This window comes from Peromyscus californicus, unplaced genomic scaffold (assembly GCF_007827085.1).
Source record: "Peromyscus californicus insignis strain IS unplaced genomic scaffold, ASM782708v3 Scaffold_21__1_contigs__length_65335640, whole genome shotgun sequence".
Taxonomy (NCBI): Eukaryota; Metazoa; Chordata; class Mammalia; order Rodentia; family Cricetidae; genus Peromyscus; species Peromyscus californicus.
Window position 1 is genome coordinate 42,422,785 of NW_026294514.1, and position 16,778 is coordinate 42,439,562.

Consider the following 16,778-nt stretch of genomic DNA (forward strand, 5'->3'; position numbering starts at 1 on the left):
TGAAGAAGATATCAGAAAATGGAAAGATCTCCCATGCTCATGGATAGGTCGAATCAACATAGTAAAAGTGGCAATCTTACCAAAAGCAATATACAGATTCAATGCAATCCCCATCAAAATCCCAACAGAATTCTTCACAGACTTGGAAAGAACAATACTTAACTTTATATGATATTGGTAGCTTTTTCAAAGAGCTTTACTGACATTTAAAATTTAGCTATCAAAGTGTTCCAAATGTTCATGATTAGAGATTGTAGTTGTAGGAATGTCATATTTTATCACCTGGATCTTCCCTGTCTTGGTATCTTCCAACTCCCAGGAGTGAGTCACTGATTAGTCCGTGTCTCACGGGTGGTACTGGGTGGGGGATGTCATTCATGTGTCTACCCACATGCAACATCACCCTCCATTCCCCAAATGGAGTCCAAGGCTGCTTATAAAATGGTTTGCTCAGGGCAAGATTCAGAAAATAACCAGTGTTTTACGGGCTGTGGACTAAATGAGAGCAGGGGACAGACTGATCTCCACACTATATTTACCTCTTTACCATTTGAAAGTCCTTAATAATTAGTTTTGTGAATAAAATTAGCAGCTTTCACCATCACCACTGGTTATTATGGAATTTTACTTTTGTAATAAAACACATGCATTTAAAATTCAACAGACTCGGTAACACTTCAATATTTAAATCACAGTAGGAGACTTTTTCATAAGTTACATCTAGAATGATTATTTAAATTTAAAACTAGTGTTTAAATATTGAAGTTACATCTAAATATAGTATGCCTAGTTTGTATTACCAACCTTACTAGGCTGAATGAAGCCAGATGATAGGAACCTGCATCATTCAATTGACACCGTAAGTTCATGGGTGAGAAATGACCTTTGAGTAGGTGTTCAGTAGTCCCATCTGTTACTGCATTGTTCGGGTCAGATCCTGGGCCTGGCAGCCTTGGAGCGCTAGGCTTGGCCACCTGTCCTCCATAGGCTAATTAAAGAAACAACTAATAGTTGAGAAGCAGAAAAAGGAGGGTTTATTCAGTGTGGCTGCATTGGGAAGAAGAACAAATAAAGGAACCCCTCCCCCAAGCCATCTTGGAGGTGAGGTTTAGGTTGTTTTTTTTGGATTTTAAGAAATATTTATTTATATTTTATGCGCACACTTGTGTCTTTGTGTGTTAATGCACACAAGGGTGTGGGTACCTGGGAAGGCCAGAGAGCATCTAGTTCCCTGCAGCTGGAGTTACAGGTGGTTTTGAGATGCCTGACTTCTGTGCTGGTCCTCTGGAAGAGTCATGATACTCTTAACCACTGGACCATCTCTACAGCCCCGTTTAGGTTTAAATAGAGAGGAAAGAGTTTGATTTAGTCTAATTCAGAAGTCCTGGTCTAGGTGGAAGACGTCATCCCACCTCATCCCTGACTCATCTGCATCTTGGCTCCCATCTTTGCTGAGGAGGTCCGGTAAATTGTGAGAACTGTCTGAAACCTCTTCCCAGAAACAAATTCCTTCTCTGGGCAGCACCAGGCTTTAGCCTCTTTCTTCTTCTAGGGAGAAACTCCTGAGGAAATTCTGATTTCTTAGGAAATCAATGTTTCAGGAAATTTATAGCCAAAAGGAACAGCACGTGCCTGTCTCTTTAGGACAGTGGTTCTCAACCTTCCTAACACTGCGACCCTTTAATACAGTTCCTCGTGTTGTGGTGACCCCCATCATAAAACTATTTTCATTAATACTTCATATCTGTAATTTTGCTACTGTTATAAATTTAATGTAAATATCTGATATGTAGGATATCTGATATTCAACCCCTGTGATAGGGTTGTTCAACCCTCAAAGGGGCCGTGACCCACAGGTGGAGAACCACTGCTTTAGGGTTGTCTCGCTCTTGCTAGGATGATTTCTCATCTTCTCAGACCAAGTTCAAACACATTCAGATATTAAAACAAACACACGAAAACAGGACCAAGGCCAAATGGTACATCTCTATTTGTGCTAGATTATGTAGTGGGTGTTTAAATCAAAATACAGAGATTGTTGAGCGACAGGGATGCTTCCTCACTGTGTCTCTCCTGGCACAGTGATGAATACTTGGCTTGCCCTAGCCATTTCTGATTTTACAAACTCAAGCTGGGAAGGACTTTCCTACCATCACAGACTAGTAAGTATTGTCTACTCAAAAAGGGCAAAGGACTTGACTGCATGGTGTCTACTGTTGGGATGTTGAAAGCAATTGTTTTCATTTCCTCAACCTCTGCAGGAGCCCTGCCAGCAACTCACCAACACCTGGGTATTGAAATCTTCACATTTTAAAAAAATGTATCCATGTTAAAATTATACTAAGCTGCTGTGGGATAGTCTGTATGTCAAAATTGCTCTGATTGGTCAATAAATAAAACATTGATTGGCCAGTGGCCAGGCAGGAAGTATAGGCAGGACGAACGGAGAAGAGAATTGAGAGAACAGGAGGTGGAAGGAGACACTGCCAGCCGCCATGACAAGCAGCATGTGAAGATGCCGGTAAGCCACGAGCCACGTGGCATGGTATAGATTTATAGAAATGGATTAATTTAAGCTGTAAGAACAGTTAGCAAGAAGCCTGCCATAGCCATACAGTTTGTAACCAATATAAGTCTCTGCGTTTACTTGGTTGGGTCTGAGCGGCTGTGGGACTGGCAGGTGACAGAGATTTGTCCTGACTGTGGGCCAGGCAGGAAAACTCTAGCTACACTAAGCTATATTTGCTATAATGTAAATATTTTGGTATAATGGTAAAAAGAAATATTGTCCCAGGTTTCTTAGCTGTAATTGTATTTCTGTTAATGCCAATTGCTTCTGATATAATTTACTAATTTTTATTAGTATCTTGATTCTGTCTCTTATTAATTAATCTCAAAGATTCATTAAATTCTAGAATGTTTTGATAACATACATTAAATGTTGTGTCACTAGTTTTTGCGTGAAACTGGCTTGATTTCATCTAGTCATGTAAAGTGGTTTTTATTTTATATTTATTTTTTCTGTTTTTGACTGGATTAGAGAGAATAAAACTTAGTCGAAGTCTCTTCTAACTTAAGCTTGCCTTGAACTCACATTGTAGTAGAGGATAGTCTTGAACTCACAATGTTGTGGAGGATGGCCTTGAACTCATGATGTAGTGGAGGATGGCCTTGAACTCACAATGTAGTGGAGGATGGCCTTGAACTCACAATGTAGTGGAGGATGGCCTTGAACTCACGATGTAGTGGAGGATGGCCTTGAACTCATGATGTAGTGGAGGATGGCCTTGAACTCCAGATCTTCCTGCTTCCACCACTTGAGTGTTGGTATCATAGGCACTTAACACCACACCCAGCTCACACTGATATTCTTTTTTCTATCCTTTGATCAAGCTTGCAAATCCCTGGCTTTGTCCTGAGCCAGGCTAATGAGTGTCCCTTGTCTTCCTCTTTGGGAACATAGGTGCTTTGCACTGGGATGTGGGTAGAATCTTTGGCATTCTTAGAAGAACTACTTAGGAAACTCCTTTTAAGTCCCACTCGCAGGTGTTTGTTAAGCTAGAAATGTCAAAGATAATGCGTTTGTGAAAATTTTAAGTTTGCTCTGCATTGTCTGTAAAGAGCCTGTTGTGTAGTTATTTGTGAAGGTGAGTCATGTTTAGCTGGTCGACGATCACCAGAACTACACATGGCAAAAGGTGGAGAAGGAGAGAGAGAGAGAGAGAGGTAATTTCTGAATCAATATTGATTTGGGGGAAATGAGTGGAAGCTTATATTGTGATGGTTTGTGTCATTCTGGGATTTAGAACAAAAAGGATCTTATTTCTAAAGATGTCAATCAATACAGGGCTTGACGTATGGGAAATGAAGCAGTCTCTTACAGACGTTCTAAATAGCCTGCCTGTCAGCACTCGATTGTTGTACTGGAGGCTCCTGCCTGAGATACAGTCATTAGCTTCTAGGTAGTGTAAAGGTTTTGTTTGTTTTACTCGGGGTTTGTTTCCACACTTAGAAATTACAAAACGCACACTAGTATTTTTCCAGCTAAGTCACTGAAGCAGTTTGTCTACATGACACAATAAAATCCAATCGAGTCCTCATTCAAGCCTCCCTTCTCACAGAAGAGACGACCCCTGTGCTTGTCCGGGTGGGATTTGCAGGGTTCTGCCCTTCCTGCCAGCCCTGTAAATGCTGCGCCGTCTCTTATGGTAACTGTCTCTCAGATCCCTTTTAAAGAGTGGCCGACAGCCCTAAGGATGTGTTTCTGCAGGAATTTCATCTTCCATCTGTGTAAATAGAGACAAGGTAGGGGGGTCTTTTTACTGCCCCTATGGTTCTGTAGATGCTTTGTGCGGCGACTATGGAACTTTTGAAGCATGGTTTTCAGCTGAGGTGCTTGATGGACAGACAGGTTCGGCTTACTGCTTGTATTTCTCAAAAGGCCTAACACACTCTAGGTGCTCAGGAGAGCCCTGCTGTGGCTGAAGGAGGCTGGCGACAGGCAAAGGATTGTGTGCAGCTCAGGGTTTTTGTGAATCATAACAAAAATAGCTATCCAGCTGTCCTGTGAGTCATGGAATTGAAAATTCAGTATCTTGCCAGGTGGTGGTGGCGCCTGCCTTTAATCCCAGCACTCAGGAGGCAGAGGAAGGAGGATCTCTGTAAGTTTAAGGCCAGCCTGGTCTACAGAGAGAGTTCCAGAACAGCCAGGGCTACACATGCAGAGAAACCCTGTCTAGAAATTTTTTTTTTTATAAATGAAATATGTTTGGAGTGTTCAATACAATTGTTTTACAGCAAATGTCTTCACCCCTGAGGTGCCCGGACTCAGCTTGTTAATTTGACGGCTCTGCGTCAGTCAGCTTTCCACACTGTAACAAAGCCCCTTCAATCATCAATTTATGAGAACAGGTTTACTTTGCTTCATGGTTTTGGAGATTTCAGTCTGTAGTGAGTTGGCTGCATCCCTCTGAGCAAGGAATGGCATTGTGCAGCGAACATGAACAAAAACGCTTTCCTTATGCCAGGAAGGGTGGGAAGAGGGGAGGGGACCTGCGCCCCCCCAGTTGCCTTCAAGGACATGCCTCCAGTGACCTCAGCCCCCTCACCTGCCACCAGTGCCAACCTGGAGACCAAGGCCTCAACACATGAACCTTTGGAGAACTTTCCAGAAGCAGTTGTAGCTAGTACCTAGATAGAGGTGGAATTCCCTCAGAAAGAACAGAATGCCCAGTGCCGTATAGTCACTGTTAGGACTCTGAAGAACGGCCGTCTCGGGATAAGCCTGCCAGCTTCAGCCCCAGGGACGGCACACACCAGAGCAGGGTGCGTGGCCGCTCATTGCTCATCATCCATTTCCCTCTCACGGTAATTTCGCCCGAGTAGTGCAGATGTAGCACACACAGACAAAAGCATGCACTTAACCAGTGGTTCGGGGTCAGTAACTGTTAAGAACATACTAGGAATACCAAAAGAAATAGTCCATAAAAGAATTTTGTGGTGTTTGGCTGAATGCAGAAATTTTATATTCATGTTTTGTTTGTTTCCTGGTGGCTGCCAAAGAAGTATTTCATGTTTGCAGGAGGGTGAATATTTGCAAAGGGCGTAGAGGAGGCAGCAGTTTAACGAGGGCAGGCGGTGTGCAGTGTGCCAAGTGCGAAGCAGGCTGCAAAGATACTGCTTTCCACAGCGGCCAGGGTGCCCAGGAGTGCCTTGGAAGGGCCGCTGGCCACTCGCCTGGAGACTCTGCCCCTTGAGACCTTTGCTACCTCAGCTCACTCCCTCAGATCACTGATTTTTTTTTTCCAAGAAGCTTTTGGTCTTCACAGTTTGCAGGGTCTCTCATCAGAGGAGACATTTAAGGCAGTCTTGGCGGTACTGACTGAGGGGGCGTTTTGACACTTCAGAGAGGAGGCAAAACAGCTTGGAAAGCTTGCAGCCTTAATGTCTTTGGGACTGGCCAACCAGGAGGAGTTGTAGTCTTGTCTTTAACAATTCAGTGGCTGTGAGTCAATTAGCCAGCCTGAGTTTATTGAGATCGCACTCTGAAAGCCAGTTGAATAGTGAGTGCAAGCGTAAGTGACAATTTTCATGAAAGTTGTATGTCTGTATGTCCACATGTATATATGTGCACCCGGCATCCCACATGGATACTGGAGTGCAATGTTTAGCACGTTTTGAACTGGAAATTATAGTCAGAATATTTGAAGACTATTACACTTGTAGCGTTGCCACTGGAGGATGAAGCCAAGAACACTGAACTCCCCAGTCTCTGTCAGCCACTCCCAGGCCCCTGTGCTACATGCACTCAGCTCTGTTGCCTTGGGTCTTTACCGTGAGATTTAGCTCTGTTGAGCATTTGGCTCAGGCATACAGGTACAATTTCCCTCCCCGCCTTCTCCCCCTCTACATATGTGTTCATTATCACAGCCATCTTATGTGCTGGGCTCTGCTGCGTGGACGGCTTCTTCTGGCATTGAAGCCACCAGCTCTTTTGTGTATTGAGGGTCTCTGGTGGCCTTCTCAGCCATGGTATTGATCTCTATCTTCCCTCTGTCTTCTTGCCTCCCAGTATTCCTCAGCAGCTTTTGGGCTGGAGACGGTCAGCTTTCCAGAACTGTTCTCTTTGAGTGAACACAAACCAAAGAAATTTACTACATTTTTTTTAAAACCATCTACTATGGAGCAAAAAAATGTATAATCAGCCCTCTATAGACTACTCTACTTCCACAGAGTCAAAGTATTGAAAATAACTGTCAAGAATTTATACCTAAACTGAATGTATAGACTTTTTTTTTAAGAGTCATTATTCCCAAGGCTGCAGCAGAGAACAGTTACGTTATAATAGGTGTTGCAGAGTCATCTAGAGCAGATGTAAAGTACATACAGGGTTTGCATATTCACTACGAAAATCATCTGGCGTTTGTCTAAGGGGCTGGAGCATCCAGGAGTCTCAGTATATGCTGGAGGGGCTACAGAGGCAGTACCTGGACTCAGTATGACTTTGCTGTTTCATTGTAATGTTTAACCCATCCTCCCAAGGGGGCTGTGTGGCTCAGAGCTGGCCCACAACTCCTGAGACCCTGGTCTGCATGCAGCCAGCACAGAAACTGATGGTAAGTTTTGAGAAAATGTTCATAGGCTCAGAGAGAGAGGAATGTTGTGTTCCTTTCAGTGAATAAAAATGAACCCACTATTTATATTGTGTGTGTCTTCATTCCATTTTTTCTAGCAATTTGGTTTATGGCATTTTGCATAAATTAGGCTGAAATGCACTGTAAATTTTTGTTTTTTAAGGAAACTGCTACATTGTAGATGGTTTGGAAACCGCTATTGCAGTGAACCCAGTTGTTACCACTGGTTGTCTATTCAGTCCAGATGGCTCCAACGTTAGAGTCAGGGTACATGACAACACCAGAACTTTAAACATGTTCTGGAGGGTTTTTATCATTATTATTATTATTATTATTATTATTATTATTATTATTATTATCATTATCATTATTATCATTATTCTACATTCACAAAATTGAAGGCAAGCTTGTAGAGGAGAAGAGGAAGGCACAATGGCTGATGGGAAGGGATGACCGAGATCTGTGACTTTTGCTGGAAAAAACGCTTCCGAAGGTGGGCTTCATGATGGCTGCCTCTTTGTCAGCCTACGCACTGCGTAGCACGGGATGAGCAACGGAGAACAGCCCCTCTTTTGTTACTTGAATGGTTTCTCTGCTGGCAGATGAGACTTTTCAGTTTGCTCAGCTTTGTTTTCTATCTCGAGTTTCCTCCACGCCAATGCAAATTTTAATGATGGGGTAGAGTGGGACAACTCATCCTGTGCAGTTATTACTGCTGTCACCAACAATGACGGAAGACGGTCTAATCAGGACCGTTTGCCAATGGATATGATTAAGCTAAATTTAATTCACCCAAAGATTCAGGAATGGGAACATTGCATGCTCTCAGAAGAGGGCTTTCATTCCTACAATCCTTCCATGCCTATATCTACAGACAGCTCGGTTTTCGAAACTGACTCCCTTGAGCATCCTTAATTTGTCTGTGGTGACACATCGTTTGCTTATATCCTCATGACATAAGGGTGTTTTGTTATCTGAACACAAACAGAATTTCCATGGCAATATGAATTATGATTGCCTTTATTTGTGATTTGCCCAGTTGGAGTGCCTTTTGTGGGGGAAGGAAAGTTGAGGGACTACAGAGGGAGACCCAATTACCCTTTGAAAACACATCTCCTGTGAGTCAAAACACTGAAGTAGAAGGAGAAATTAAACATTCAGGATATAGGGTTATTTTAAAAAAAACAGATATAATAGTCTAGAATTGACTGCTTTAGTTCTTTAAACATTGGTTGGTGAGTTGACTTTGCTTTGATAGCAGATAGGTGATACATTCAAACAATTAAAAAGCATCTCTTCCTCCCACCTGGGATTCCTGTATACACAGCCATGACTTTCCCTCAGGCTTTGGGGCTGCTAGACTTTGCAGCACACAAATGCTCCCCCTGGTTTCTAGAAATTCACCGGCTGTCTGGGATGCGTTGTTGTCAGGAAACACACATGCAGATGTGAAGGTCACCTTTCACACTTGAAAGTCCAGGTAAGTCCTGATGGCCACACTCTGAAAATGAAGACGCCCTTCCCACCCCAGAACATAAGGGTAAAAACAACTGAGTTGTAATGTCTCAGCATCAGTATTTCTCTAGCAACAAGAGAAGATTTACAAGTTACCGTTTCGGTGAGTTGGAATAAGCCTAGGAGGAGGAAAAGCAGACAGAGATGAATGGCAGGGAACGACAGATGCTCTGTGGAGCCATGTGCATAGGAGGGCGAGGGAAGCAAAGCCACAACAGTTGTGCTACCAGGGTGTGTTGAACTTCTGTGGCAAACTCTGTCCTGAGTTATAGGAGCTGCAGGGAGAAGATGAGGCCCCCTCAGATGCTCTTACTGGGACTTTCTTTTTCAAAAGTTTCAGGTGTTCATGTCACTGGACTGATTTGTGACTAGACTCTACAGAATAAGAACAGTTTACCCATGACTGTGGAGTGAGTGGAAACATGAGTGTGTCCTGAGAGACAGGGCAAGGTAAAGAGGATGGCTGTGCATTCTGATGATTTCCCAACACTGTACGTGATGCTCGAAATACGTGCTACTACTTCTGCATAACTCCGTGTAGAAATAGGGCTGAGACATCACCCCAAACCTGTGCAGCTTTGTAGCCAGATAAACGCAGTGGCCTGCCTGGTACAGAATCCAGGCTCCCCTCCACTGTAAACTCTGGGGCTGCAGCTCATTCCCTCTGTTGTTGAAGGACCATGAACTTGTCTCTTCAAATGGCGACTTCTTCCTGCTGACCAGAGATATGACAAAGGGTTTGCTTTCCTCTGCAGTCATGCAGGAAGGGAGCAGGAAACTGCTCAGTCCCTTACTCTGTTCTTAACAGTTTCCAGGACAGATTAACCAAGTAGCAGGGATGTCTCCCGACACCGTGAAATTTGGCCCTGTTCCTTCTGCAGAGATGTGGCCTTTCTGCAGGACTGTTAGATTTAATAATACCATGCATTGCCTCAGCTTTTCATCCAGTAGAGAAATTTGCTCCTGCTCACACCAGAGTATTGATGTCCTCAAAGAAAAGAAAAAAAAGAAAGACAGGAACTGGAGTTGCACTGGTACAGTAGGGTGTCACTATTCAAATCCGTTTTTCAGAAGCAGGCCATATTCTGACAAACAGGGATAAAGAGAAGAAAGGACTATAAACATTAGAATCACTCAAGTACGGTAGTGCCCTGCTCATGACAGAGATGTGTTCCAACAGCCACAGTGAGTACTGATACTTGGAATTTTGGATATTTCCCAACCCGATATGCGAGCACTGTGGTGTTCTCTGTGGGTAGCCTAATGATCCACACAGCTACGAAATGACAAGCAGGCAGGCACTGTGTACAGTGATACAGCGTGTATTACCTGGGGAGGGGGGCCGTTCTCGTCATAAGCACAAAGGAGCTAGACGACATCGAGTTTCTCCATGCTACTTTTCTCCATGCTACTTTTACAGCGATGGGTTTTTAAAAATTGTTTAAGAGTTTCATATATGAGCACATTATTTATAACACCTCTGTCCCTCTTTCCTTCCTCTATCTCCTCTCGTATCCCCCCTGCTCCCTCTCAAATTCATTAACGTTTCTTCCTTAATTATTCTCTCTCTCTCTCTCTCTCTCTCTCTCTGTCTGTCTCTCTGTCTCTCTGTCTCTGTCTCTCTCTCTCTCTCTCTCACACACACACACACACACACACACACAGAGTGTTCATTTTCTTTTCCTTTGCTTTCTCTTTAGAGATACCATGTTGTTGGGGTTTTCTGCTCCTTTTTCGGGGTAGGTGGCTGCTACAAAATAAACACACAGAGGCTTTTCCTTATTTATGAATGCCCAGCCTTAGTGTGGCTTAGTTTCTAACCAGCTTTCCTTATCTTAAATAATTCCTATCTTTTGCCTCTGGGCTTTTCCCATTCTCTTACTTCTGTAAATCTTACTCTTACTCTGTGGCTTGCTGGTTGTGTCGCTGGGTGGCTGGCCCCTGAAGTCCTCCTCCTTCTCTGGCTCCTTCTAGATCTCCTTCCAGATTTCTCCTCCTGTATATTCTCTCTGCCTGCCAGCCCTGCATATCCTTTCTCTTGCCTTGCTATTGGCCAGTTCTTTATTAGAATATCAGGTGTTTTAGACAGGCACAGTAACACAGCCTCACAGAGTTAAAGAAATGCAACATAAGCAAAAGTAACACACCTCAAAATAATATTCTACAACAATACCAGCTTGTTATGTTGCTCTGGCTTGTTTCAAGGTCTTATTTAGTCACAAGCAATTCTACTGCCTCAAGCTTCCCGAGTAGCTGGGACCAGAGGCATGTGCCACCTTTTCTTACTTTCTAGTCTTTCCTAAATCATACTTGAGGTTCCTCACTAGTTTAAAATGTATTCCAAACATAGCCCTTCTCTGATAGATGTGAGATCCATCCCTTGAAATTTGCTCTCATTTAAAATAGCTGCTATTGCTCCCTTCCAGGTTTTGGGTGGGTTTTGTGTTCGGGTGGCATATGGGTTATTGAAACGGTGGATTGCAAATTTGGAGACTCAAACTTCTGATTTTGTCTTTCACTCATCCTAACATATGAATAAGATGCTGCCAGAACTGAGACCCCAATCCATCTTACACTAGGATTAAAGATAGTTGACACCATATGGGAGTCTAAGACACTAACAGTGGTGAGCACACACACTGTAATGTGATACTGTAGCAGTAGCCTGTTGATGTGGTAAGGCTCTCCATGCTTGTGTTTTTCACTTGGTCCTTTCAATGTTCTGTTAAAGAGAGTCATCTTGTTTGGTTCTAGGAATCAAAGCATGTAGATATCTTTTCTAGTGTCCTGTATGTTTGTTTGTGGATTGATCTGCTGTGTTAAAGTGACCGCGGTTGACAAATGGTACAAATAGGTTAGGAGTGCCCTGTGCAACTTCTGAAGAAAATGAGATGGTTTTGTGTCTAATAATTACCCAGTGGAGTGGCAAATATTTATATGTAACCATAGGACACTTGGAATGTGGATGCTGTGACTGAGGAGCTGAATAATAGTGAGAGTTTTAATTGACTTGAATGTAAATAACTGCAAGTGGCCACTGGCTACCAGATTGACCCCAGCAGGTCTATGAATGGTCTATAATATGCTTGTTATCTAGCAGACTCATTGAAGTAATCTCCACGGTAGTTTTCTTCATTGACTTTGTTAACATGTTAAGGGTTCATAGAAGCAGAAGATAACAAACCAAAAAGGTGTGAAAGGAATTGGAGTTTTAAGCATACCAGTTATAGTGGCATATACCTATAATCCCAGCATTCACAAGACTGAGGCAGGAGGTTCATGGGTTTAAGGCTAACCTGTGCTATACAGAAAGGCACACCCTCTCTCTATTTTAAACTTAAGTGAAATATGTGTAATTACATTGCCAATTCATGTAAATGTTAGTGGATTTCCAGAGACTTTTGGTTTGTGACACGCTGATTTTGTTTCCACAGGCTCCTTCATGCTGGTGAATGCTTCTGGGAAACCTGAGGGCCAGAGGGCTCACCTACTCTTGCCTCAGCTTAAGGAGAATGACACCCACTGCATCGATTTTCACTACTTTGTATCCAGCAAGAGTAACTCTGCTCCTGGGTCACTCAGTGTCTATGTGAAGGTGAATAATGGACCGTTGGGGAACCCTATCTGGAACATGTCTGGAGACCCCACCCGCACATGGCACAGGGCAGAACTGGCCATCAGCACCTTCTGGCCCAACTATTACCAGGTATTTCACTGTCTTGCCATTTCATGTCTTAAATCATCTTCTAATTTCTATGATTATGAGTTGTGTTTATATTAGTATCATCAAAGAATGTATAGGAAGTTGTTTTTTAATGCCATAGTAAGTTTGACCCAGGCTATCTTTTAAGTCTTATGGTTATATGTACAACAACAACAACAAAAAAAACATAATTCAAATCTGTTTATCCAGGCTTATATTGTTTTAAGAAAAAAGCAGTAACTTACTGTCTTAGTTACTTTTCTGTGGTTGTCATAGATGCCATGATGAAAGCAACTTATTGAAGAAAGACTTTATGTGGGGCTTATAATTGCACAGGGTGAGTCCATGACTGCCACAGCAGGAAGTATGGTGGCAGGCAGGCAGGCATGGTACTAGAGCAGTAGCTGAGAGCTTACATCTTGAGACAGAACCAGGAGACTGAAAACAAGACACTGGGAATGGCATGATTGTTTTGAAATCTCAAAGCCTGCCCTCAGTGACACATCTCCTCCAATAAGGCCACACCTCCTCCAATAAGGCCACACCTCCTTATCCTTACCAAACAGTTCTACAGGTGAGGGTTAAGTGTTCAAACATATGAACCTGTTGGGGCCATTATCATTCAAACCACCACAAGCATACAGTCAAGATCCTTCAAGCCCAGCTTCTCTACCCACAGCTGACAATGGTAATAAATGGGCTGGTTATAAATTCCTTCCTCAACTCCTCTTTGTACCCAAGTGCCTGAAATAATATCTGACATTTAATGAATGACAAATGTTTGTTGAGTGGAAATTAAAACGTGCAGAAGGCACTGTCATTCCACAGGTGCATGTTTAACCTCTTTTTAGATTATACTTTGGGCCGTAAGTTTTAAATTTATTGCACCTAAATTTAGCTACTATTAGAAATTTACCCTAAAGACACAACGAAGAGTGATTACAAATAGTCAGCCATAAGAACAAGAATATATACAGTAGCTCCTTTATAAAAATGCAAAATCAGAAGCAGTATTGTTTCCAGCAATAGTACATTTGTTCATTTATACTACCTCAACACAAAAGTTTGTTTGGGAACCAATGAAAATAATGCTGTGGTCTGGAGCATCTGGCTCAGCAGAGAAGAGCTGCTCTGGCAGAAGCCTGAGCCTGTGCTGGCCATACCAGGCCTCCTTTAACAGTCCCAGGGGATCTGACACACTCTTCTAACCTCCGTTAGTACCAGGCACTCTTGTGGTACACATACATGCATGCATGCAAATAGCTCTTCTACATTAACTTTTTTTTCTTTTAGAAAATTTTAAGAAGATTATTAAGTGATATATTTAAACTTCTGCTGGCCAATTAATAAAACAGGTATAAAGCAATGTATTTAATTTTATTCTTATATTAAAAATATCTAATAAAGACCAAATACGTTATAAAACAAATGCATAAAATGTGACATCTCCCTAGCCAATGAGATAACAATGTGATTTTCCCCCTTTTTGTATTATCATATTATAAATTTTCTCCATTTGCATTATTTTTACTTCTAAAAAACTAGTTTTTCCCTCAAGAAGGAAAATCATCCTATTTAATGAATACCTTATTTTAATATAAATGTACTAGTGGCCAGTTAGTGATATAATGTAAAAATGTGACCTTTGGGGCAGGGTTTCCTCCCGACTGGGTTTAAGCAGCAAGCAGAGGCAGTGGGTTGGCTGGGCAAGGGTGCAGGATGTTCCCATGTTGGACGACTAATGTCTCTGGTTATTGTGTGGTGGTGGGTCCTTCTCAGAGCAGGAAAGCCTTTCTTGGGTGTGCTTCCTCCTTCCTGTGGAGCCCACTCAGGCTCATCTCCGGCCAATGGGACACACTACACCAGTCAGCATGTGTCCTGCCCATCTTTGTCCTGTTCTCCTTTACTTTGGCCTGAGCTCTCCCCTCCTAAATCATAGAGTAGGTTTTTGTAAGTCCTTTCATCATGGTTTGGTATGATGTTGACTACAATCAAGGTTAGAATTTCTGTTTTGTCTTTTTTATACCTTGCTAAAGAGCCATGCATATTCAATAAATGGCTTAGTTTATGCCCAGTCTTAGGATAACAGGCTTATCAAAGGGATTATTCAACCACAGTTGCAATAGGATGGTTCTATTTATCAGGCTATTGTCATTTTCAGTGCATTGTTATTTTCTTGAGCAACTACTGATAAAATACTTTGCCTTCCCAATTATGGACCCAAACCAAACTCCAAAGCCCTCCCTTTTCCCTCTCTCGCTTACATTATTAAAGAGCGCGGCCGGGCAGTGGTGGCGCACGCCTTTAATCCCAGCACTCGGGAGGCAGAGCCAGGCCGATCTCTGTGAGTTCGAGGCCAGCCTGGGCTACCAAGCGAGTCCCAGGAAAGGCGCAAAGCTACACAGAGAAACCCTGTCTCGAAAAACCAAAAAAAAAAAAAAAAAAAAAAAAAAAAAGAGTGCATAGCTTTAGGGTTTGTACTGTTGGTACATTGCTTTCCTACTGTCTCACTCTACTGAGCTGCAATAACACAAGACCGTCGGCGGGGTGGCCTAAACTCAGACATTGACTTTTGGAAGTCCGGGAATCCAAGGTCAGATGCCTCTTCTCCTCAGTGTGCTAATTCCATCATGGGGACACCATCTTCACAACCTGATCCCTTCACAAAGGCCCCACCTTCTGATACTAGCACTTTGGACATTAGTGTTTCACCGTTGCATTGACTGCTTCATTAAGCATCGTGCCATCCTTCAAGCTGAAAGGATTTCTAGCAACTCTTTAATGCATTAACATTTGGCATCTCAAAGGCATGTGGAGCTAGCATTCCCTCACGGTTTCCCCTTTTCTGCTGAGGGGCAGTAAACATCCAAAGCCAGTGCCCTAATGTCAACATATGCTGTTTAATCAATAGCACATCCCAAATGATACAGGAGAACTCAGCAAAAAAACATAACTAGACATGGAACCATCAGCCTTAAAGCCACCATAGAGACTTGAGTTATCTGGTCCACTTGCAAGAAGAGAGATGGATATATTAACAGAGATGAAATAAAGGGAGACCACCACTAGGCATAACCTCCTTCCTATTTCCTCACCCAAGGTGTCCTCCAAAGTGGTGGTCAGATAGATAAGAGACAGGTTAATGGCGGCCAGTGCAGACAGAGGTGGGGCTTCTGTGAGCTGTAGAGCAGCAGGAATAGGAGAGATGATGTTGTCTTTGGATGCTCTTACAAATATGAATAGTGGAGGTGGGGTCATCTGCTTTGCATGAAAAATCCCATATAGTTTTCTCTACATAGAGTCTTATACTCGGCAGAAGATATGAACCTGATTTATGATGATTAATAGTTCTAATTTCAAAATATTGAAGAAGCTGTGGTATTACGCATACATATTATATTTTCTTGGGGGCACCCAGTGCATGAGAAATGACATCCATGTGATATATTCTCAGCTGTTATTTCTGAGCCCGAAAGCTGAGGACCTGAGCATTTAAAGGAGACAGTGCTCTTGAATGCCTCTGCCAAGGAGGCGGGTCAGCTCTCCCTCAACACACTTCTGCATTCTAACAGGAACTGCAGTGATTATCCAGAACACAAAAAGTAACATGAGATTTATGTACTTGTGGAATAGTATGAAGATATATTCACTGATAATTTCTTGGATAGTTTTGACCCCAGTCAAATGAGGATTTGTGTTTTATATGCTTGTTTTGTGGTGCTGTGGAGTGTACCCAGGGTCTGGTGCAGGCTAGCCATGCACTTTGTCAACAGGCTACACCCCCAGGCCATAGTAAATATGAGTTTAGATGGATAAAAGAACTGTTCAAAAGGACTTCCTATTTAATATCATGAAGGGTTGTTAAAGACAACACACTTTGGGAAGGCAGAGTTGGATATTGCCGTCTAACGTGGCCTTCGGTGGACAGTTACAGAGTTTTGAAACATGTTTTCTCAGGGTTATGTCTTTCTCTGCAGCAGTCCTTTTGTGTGGCACTTACTATTTATGGGAGAGTACTGTGCAGGTACACTCACAATGGTAACCTGCATGGAATACAGCTAATTGCAGGTTAATTATGGCTCCTTAAAACACAAATTGTCAAGTATTTGGTGATTAACACATATTTAATTCCGTAATTAATGTGTGGCCTAATTGTTGCTCCTCAGAGCTGCCCTGCTGGGCCTGTGGTGATGTACAGGCTCCTTCCTGCCTGGGGGCACCTGCTTCCCTGGTTTTAGATATTGACTTCCTGCCATTTGAAGGATACTCTTCTTTCACATCAGCCTCCTTGGCTTCATTGTCATCATAAAAAGAAACAGTTCCCCCCTTTGATTCTGCCTCCCCTCCTTCCTCCCCCCCCCCCGCCCCACGCCCATGTTTCAGATGCCCCTGCAGCCAAAGAGTGCCAATCGATTTCTCTGTGTTCT

General features: G+C 42.8%; 1 protein-coding gene across 10 annotated transcripts in view; it reads left to right on the top strand.

Annotated features, from left to right (window-relative positions):
- Ptprm (protein tyrosine phosphatase receptor type M) overlaps positions 1 to 16,778 on the top strand; it is a 715,625-nt gene that overhangs the window by 260,185 nt on the left and 438,662 nt on the right. For all 10 annotated transcript variants that reach the window (XM_052750180.1, XM_052750177.1, XM_052750181.1 and 7 more), the window contains exon 3: positions 12,083 to 12,354. In XM_052750180.1, the coding sequence (XP_052606140.1) occupies positions 12,083 to 12,354 (272 nt within the window). The remainder of the gene's footprint in view (positions 1 to 12,082; positions 12,355 to 16,778) is intronic.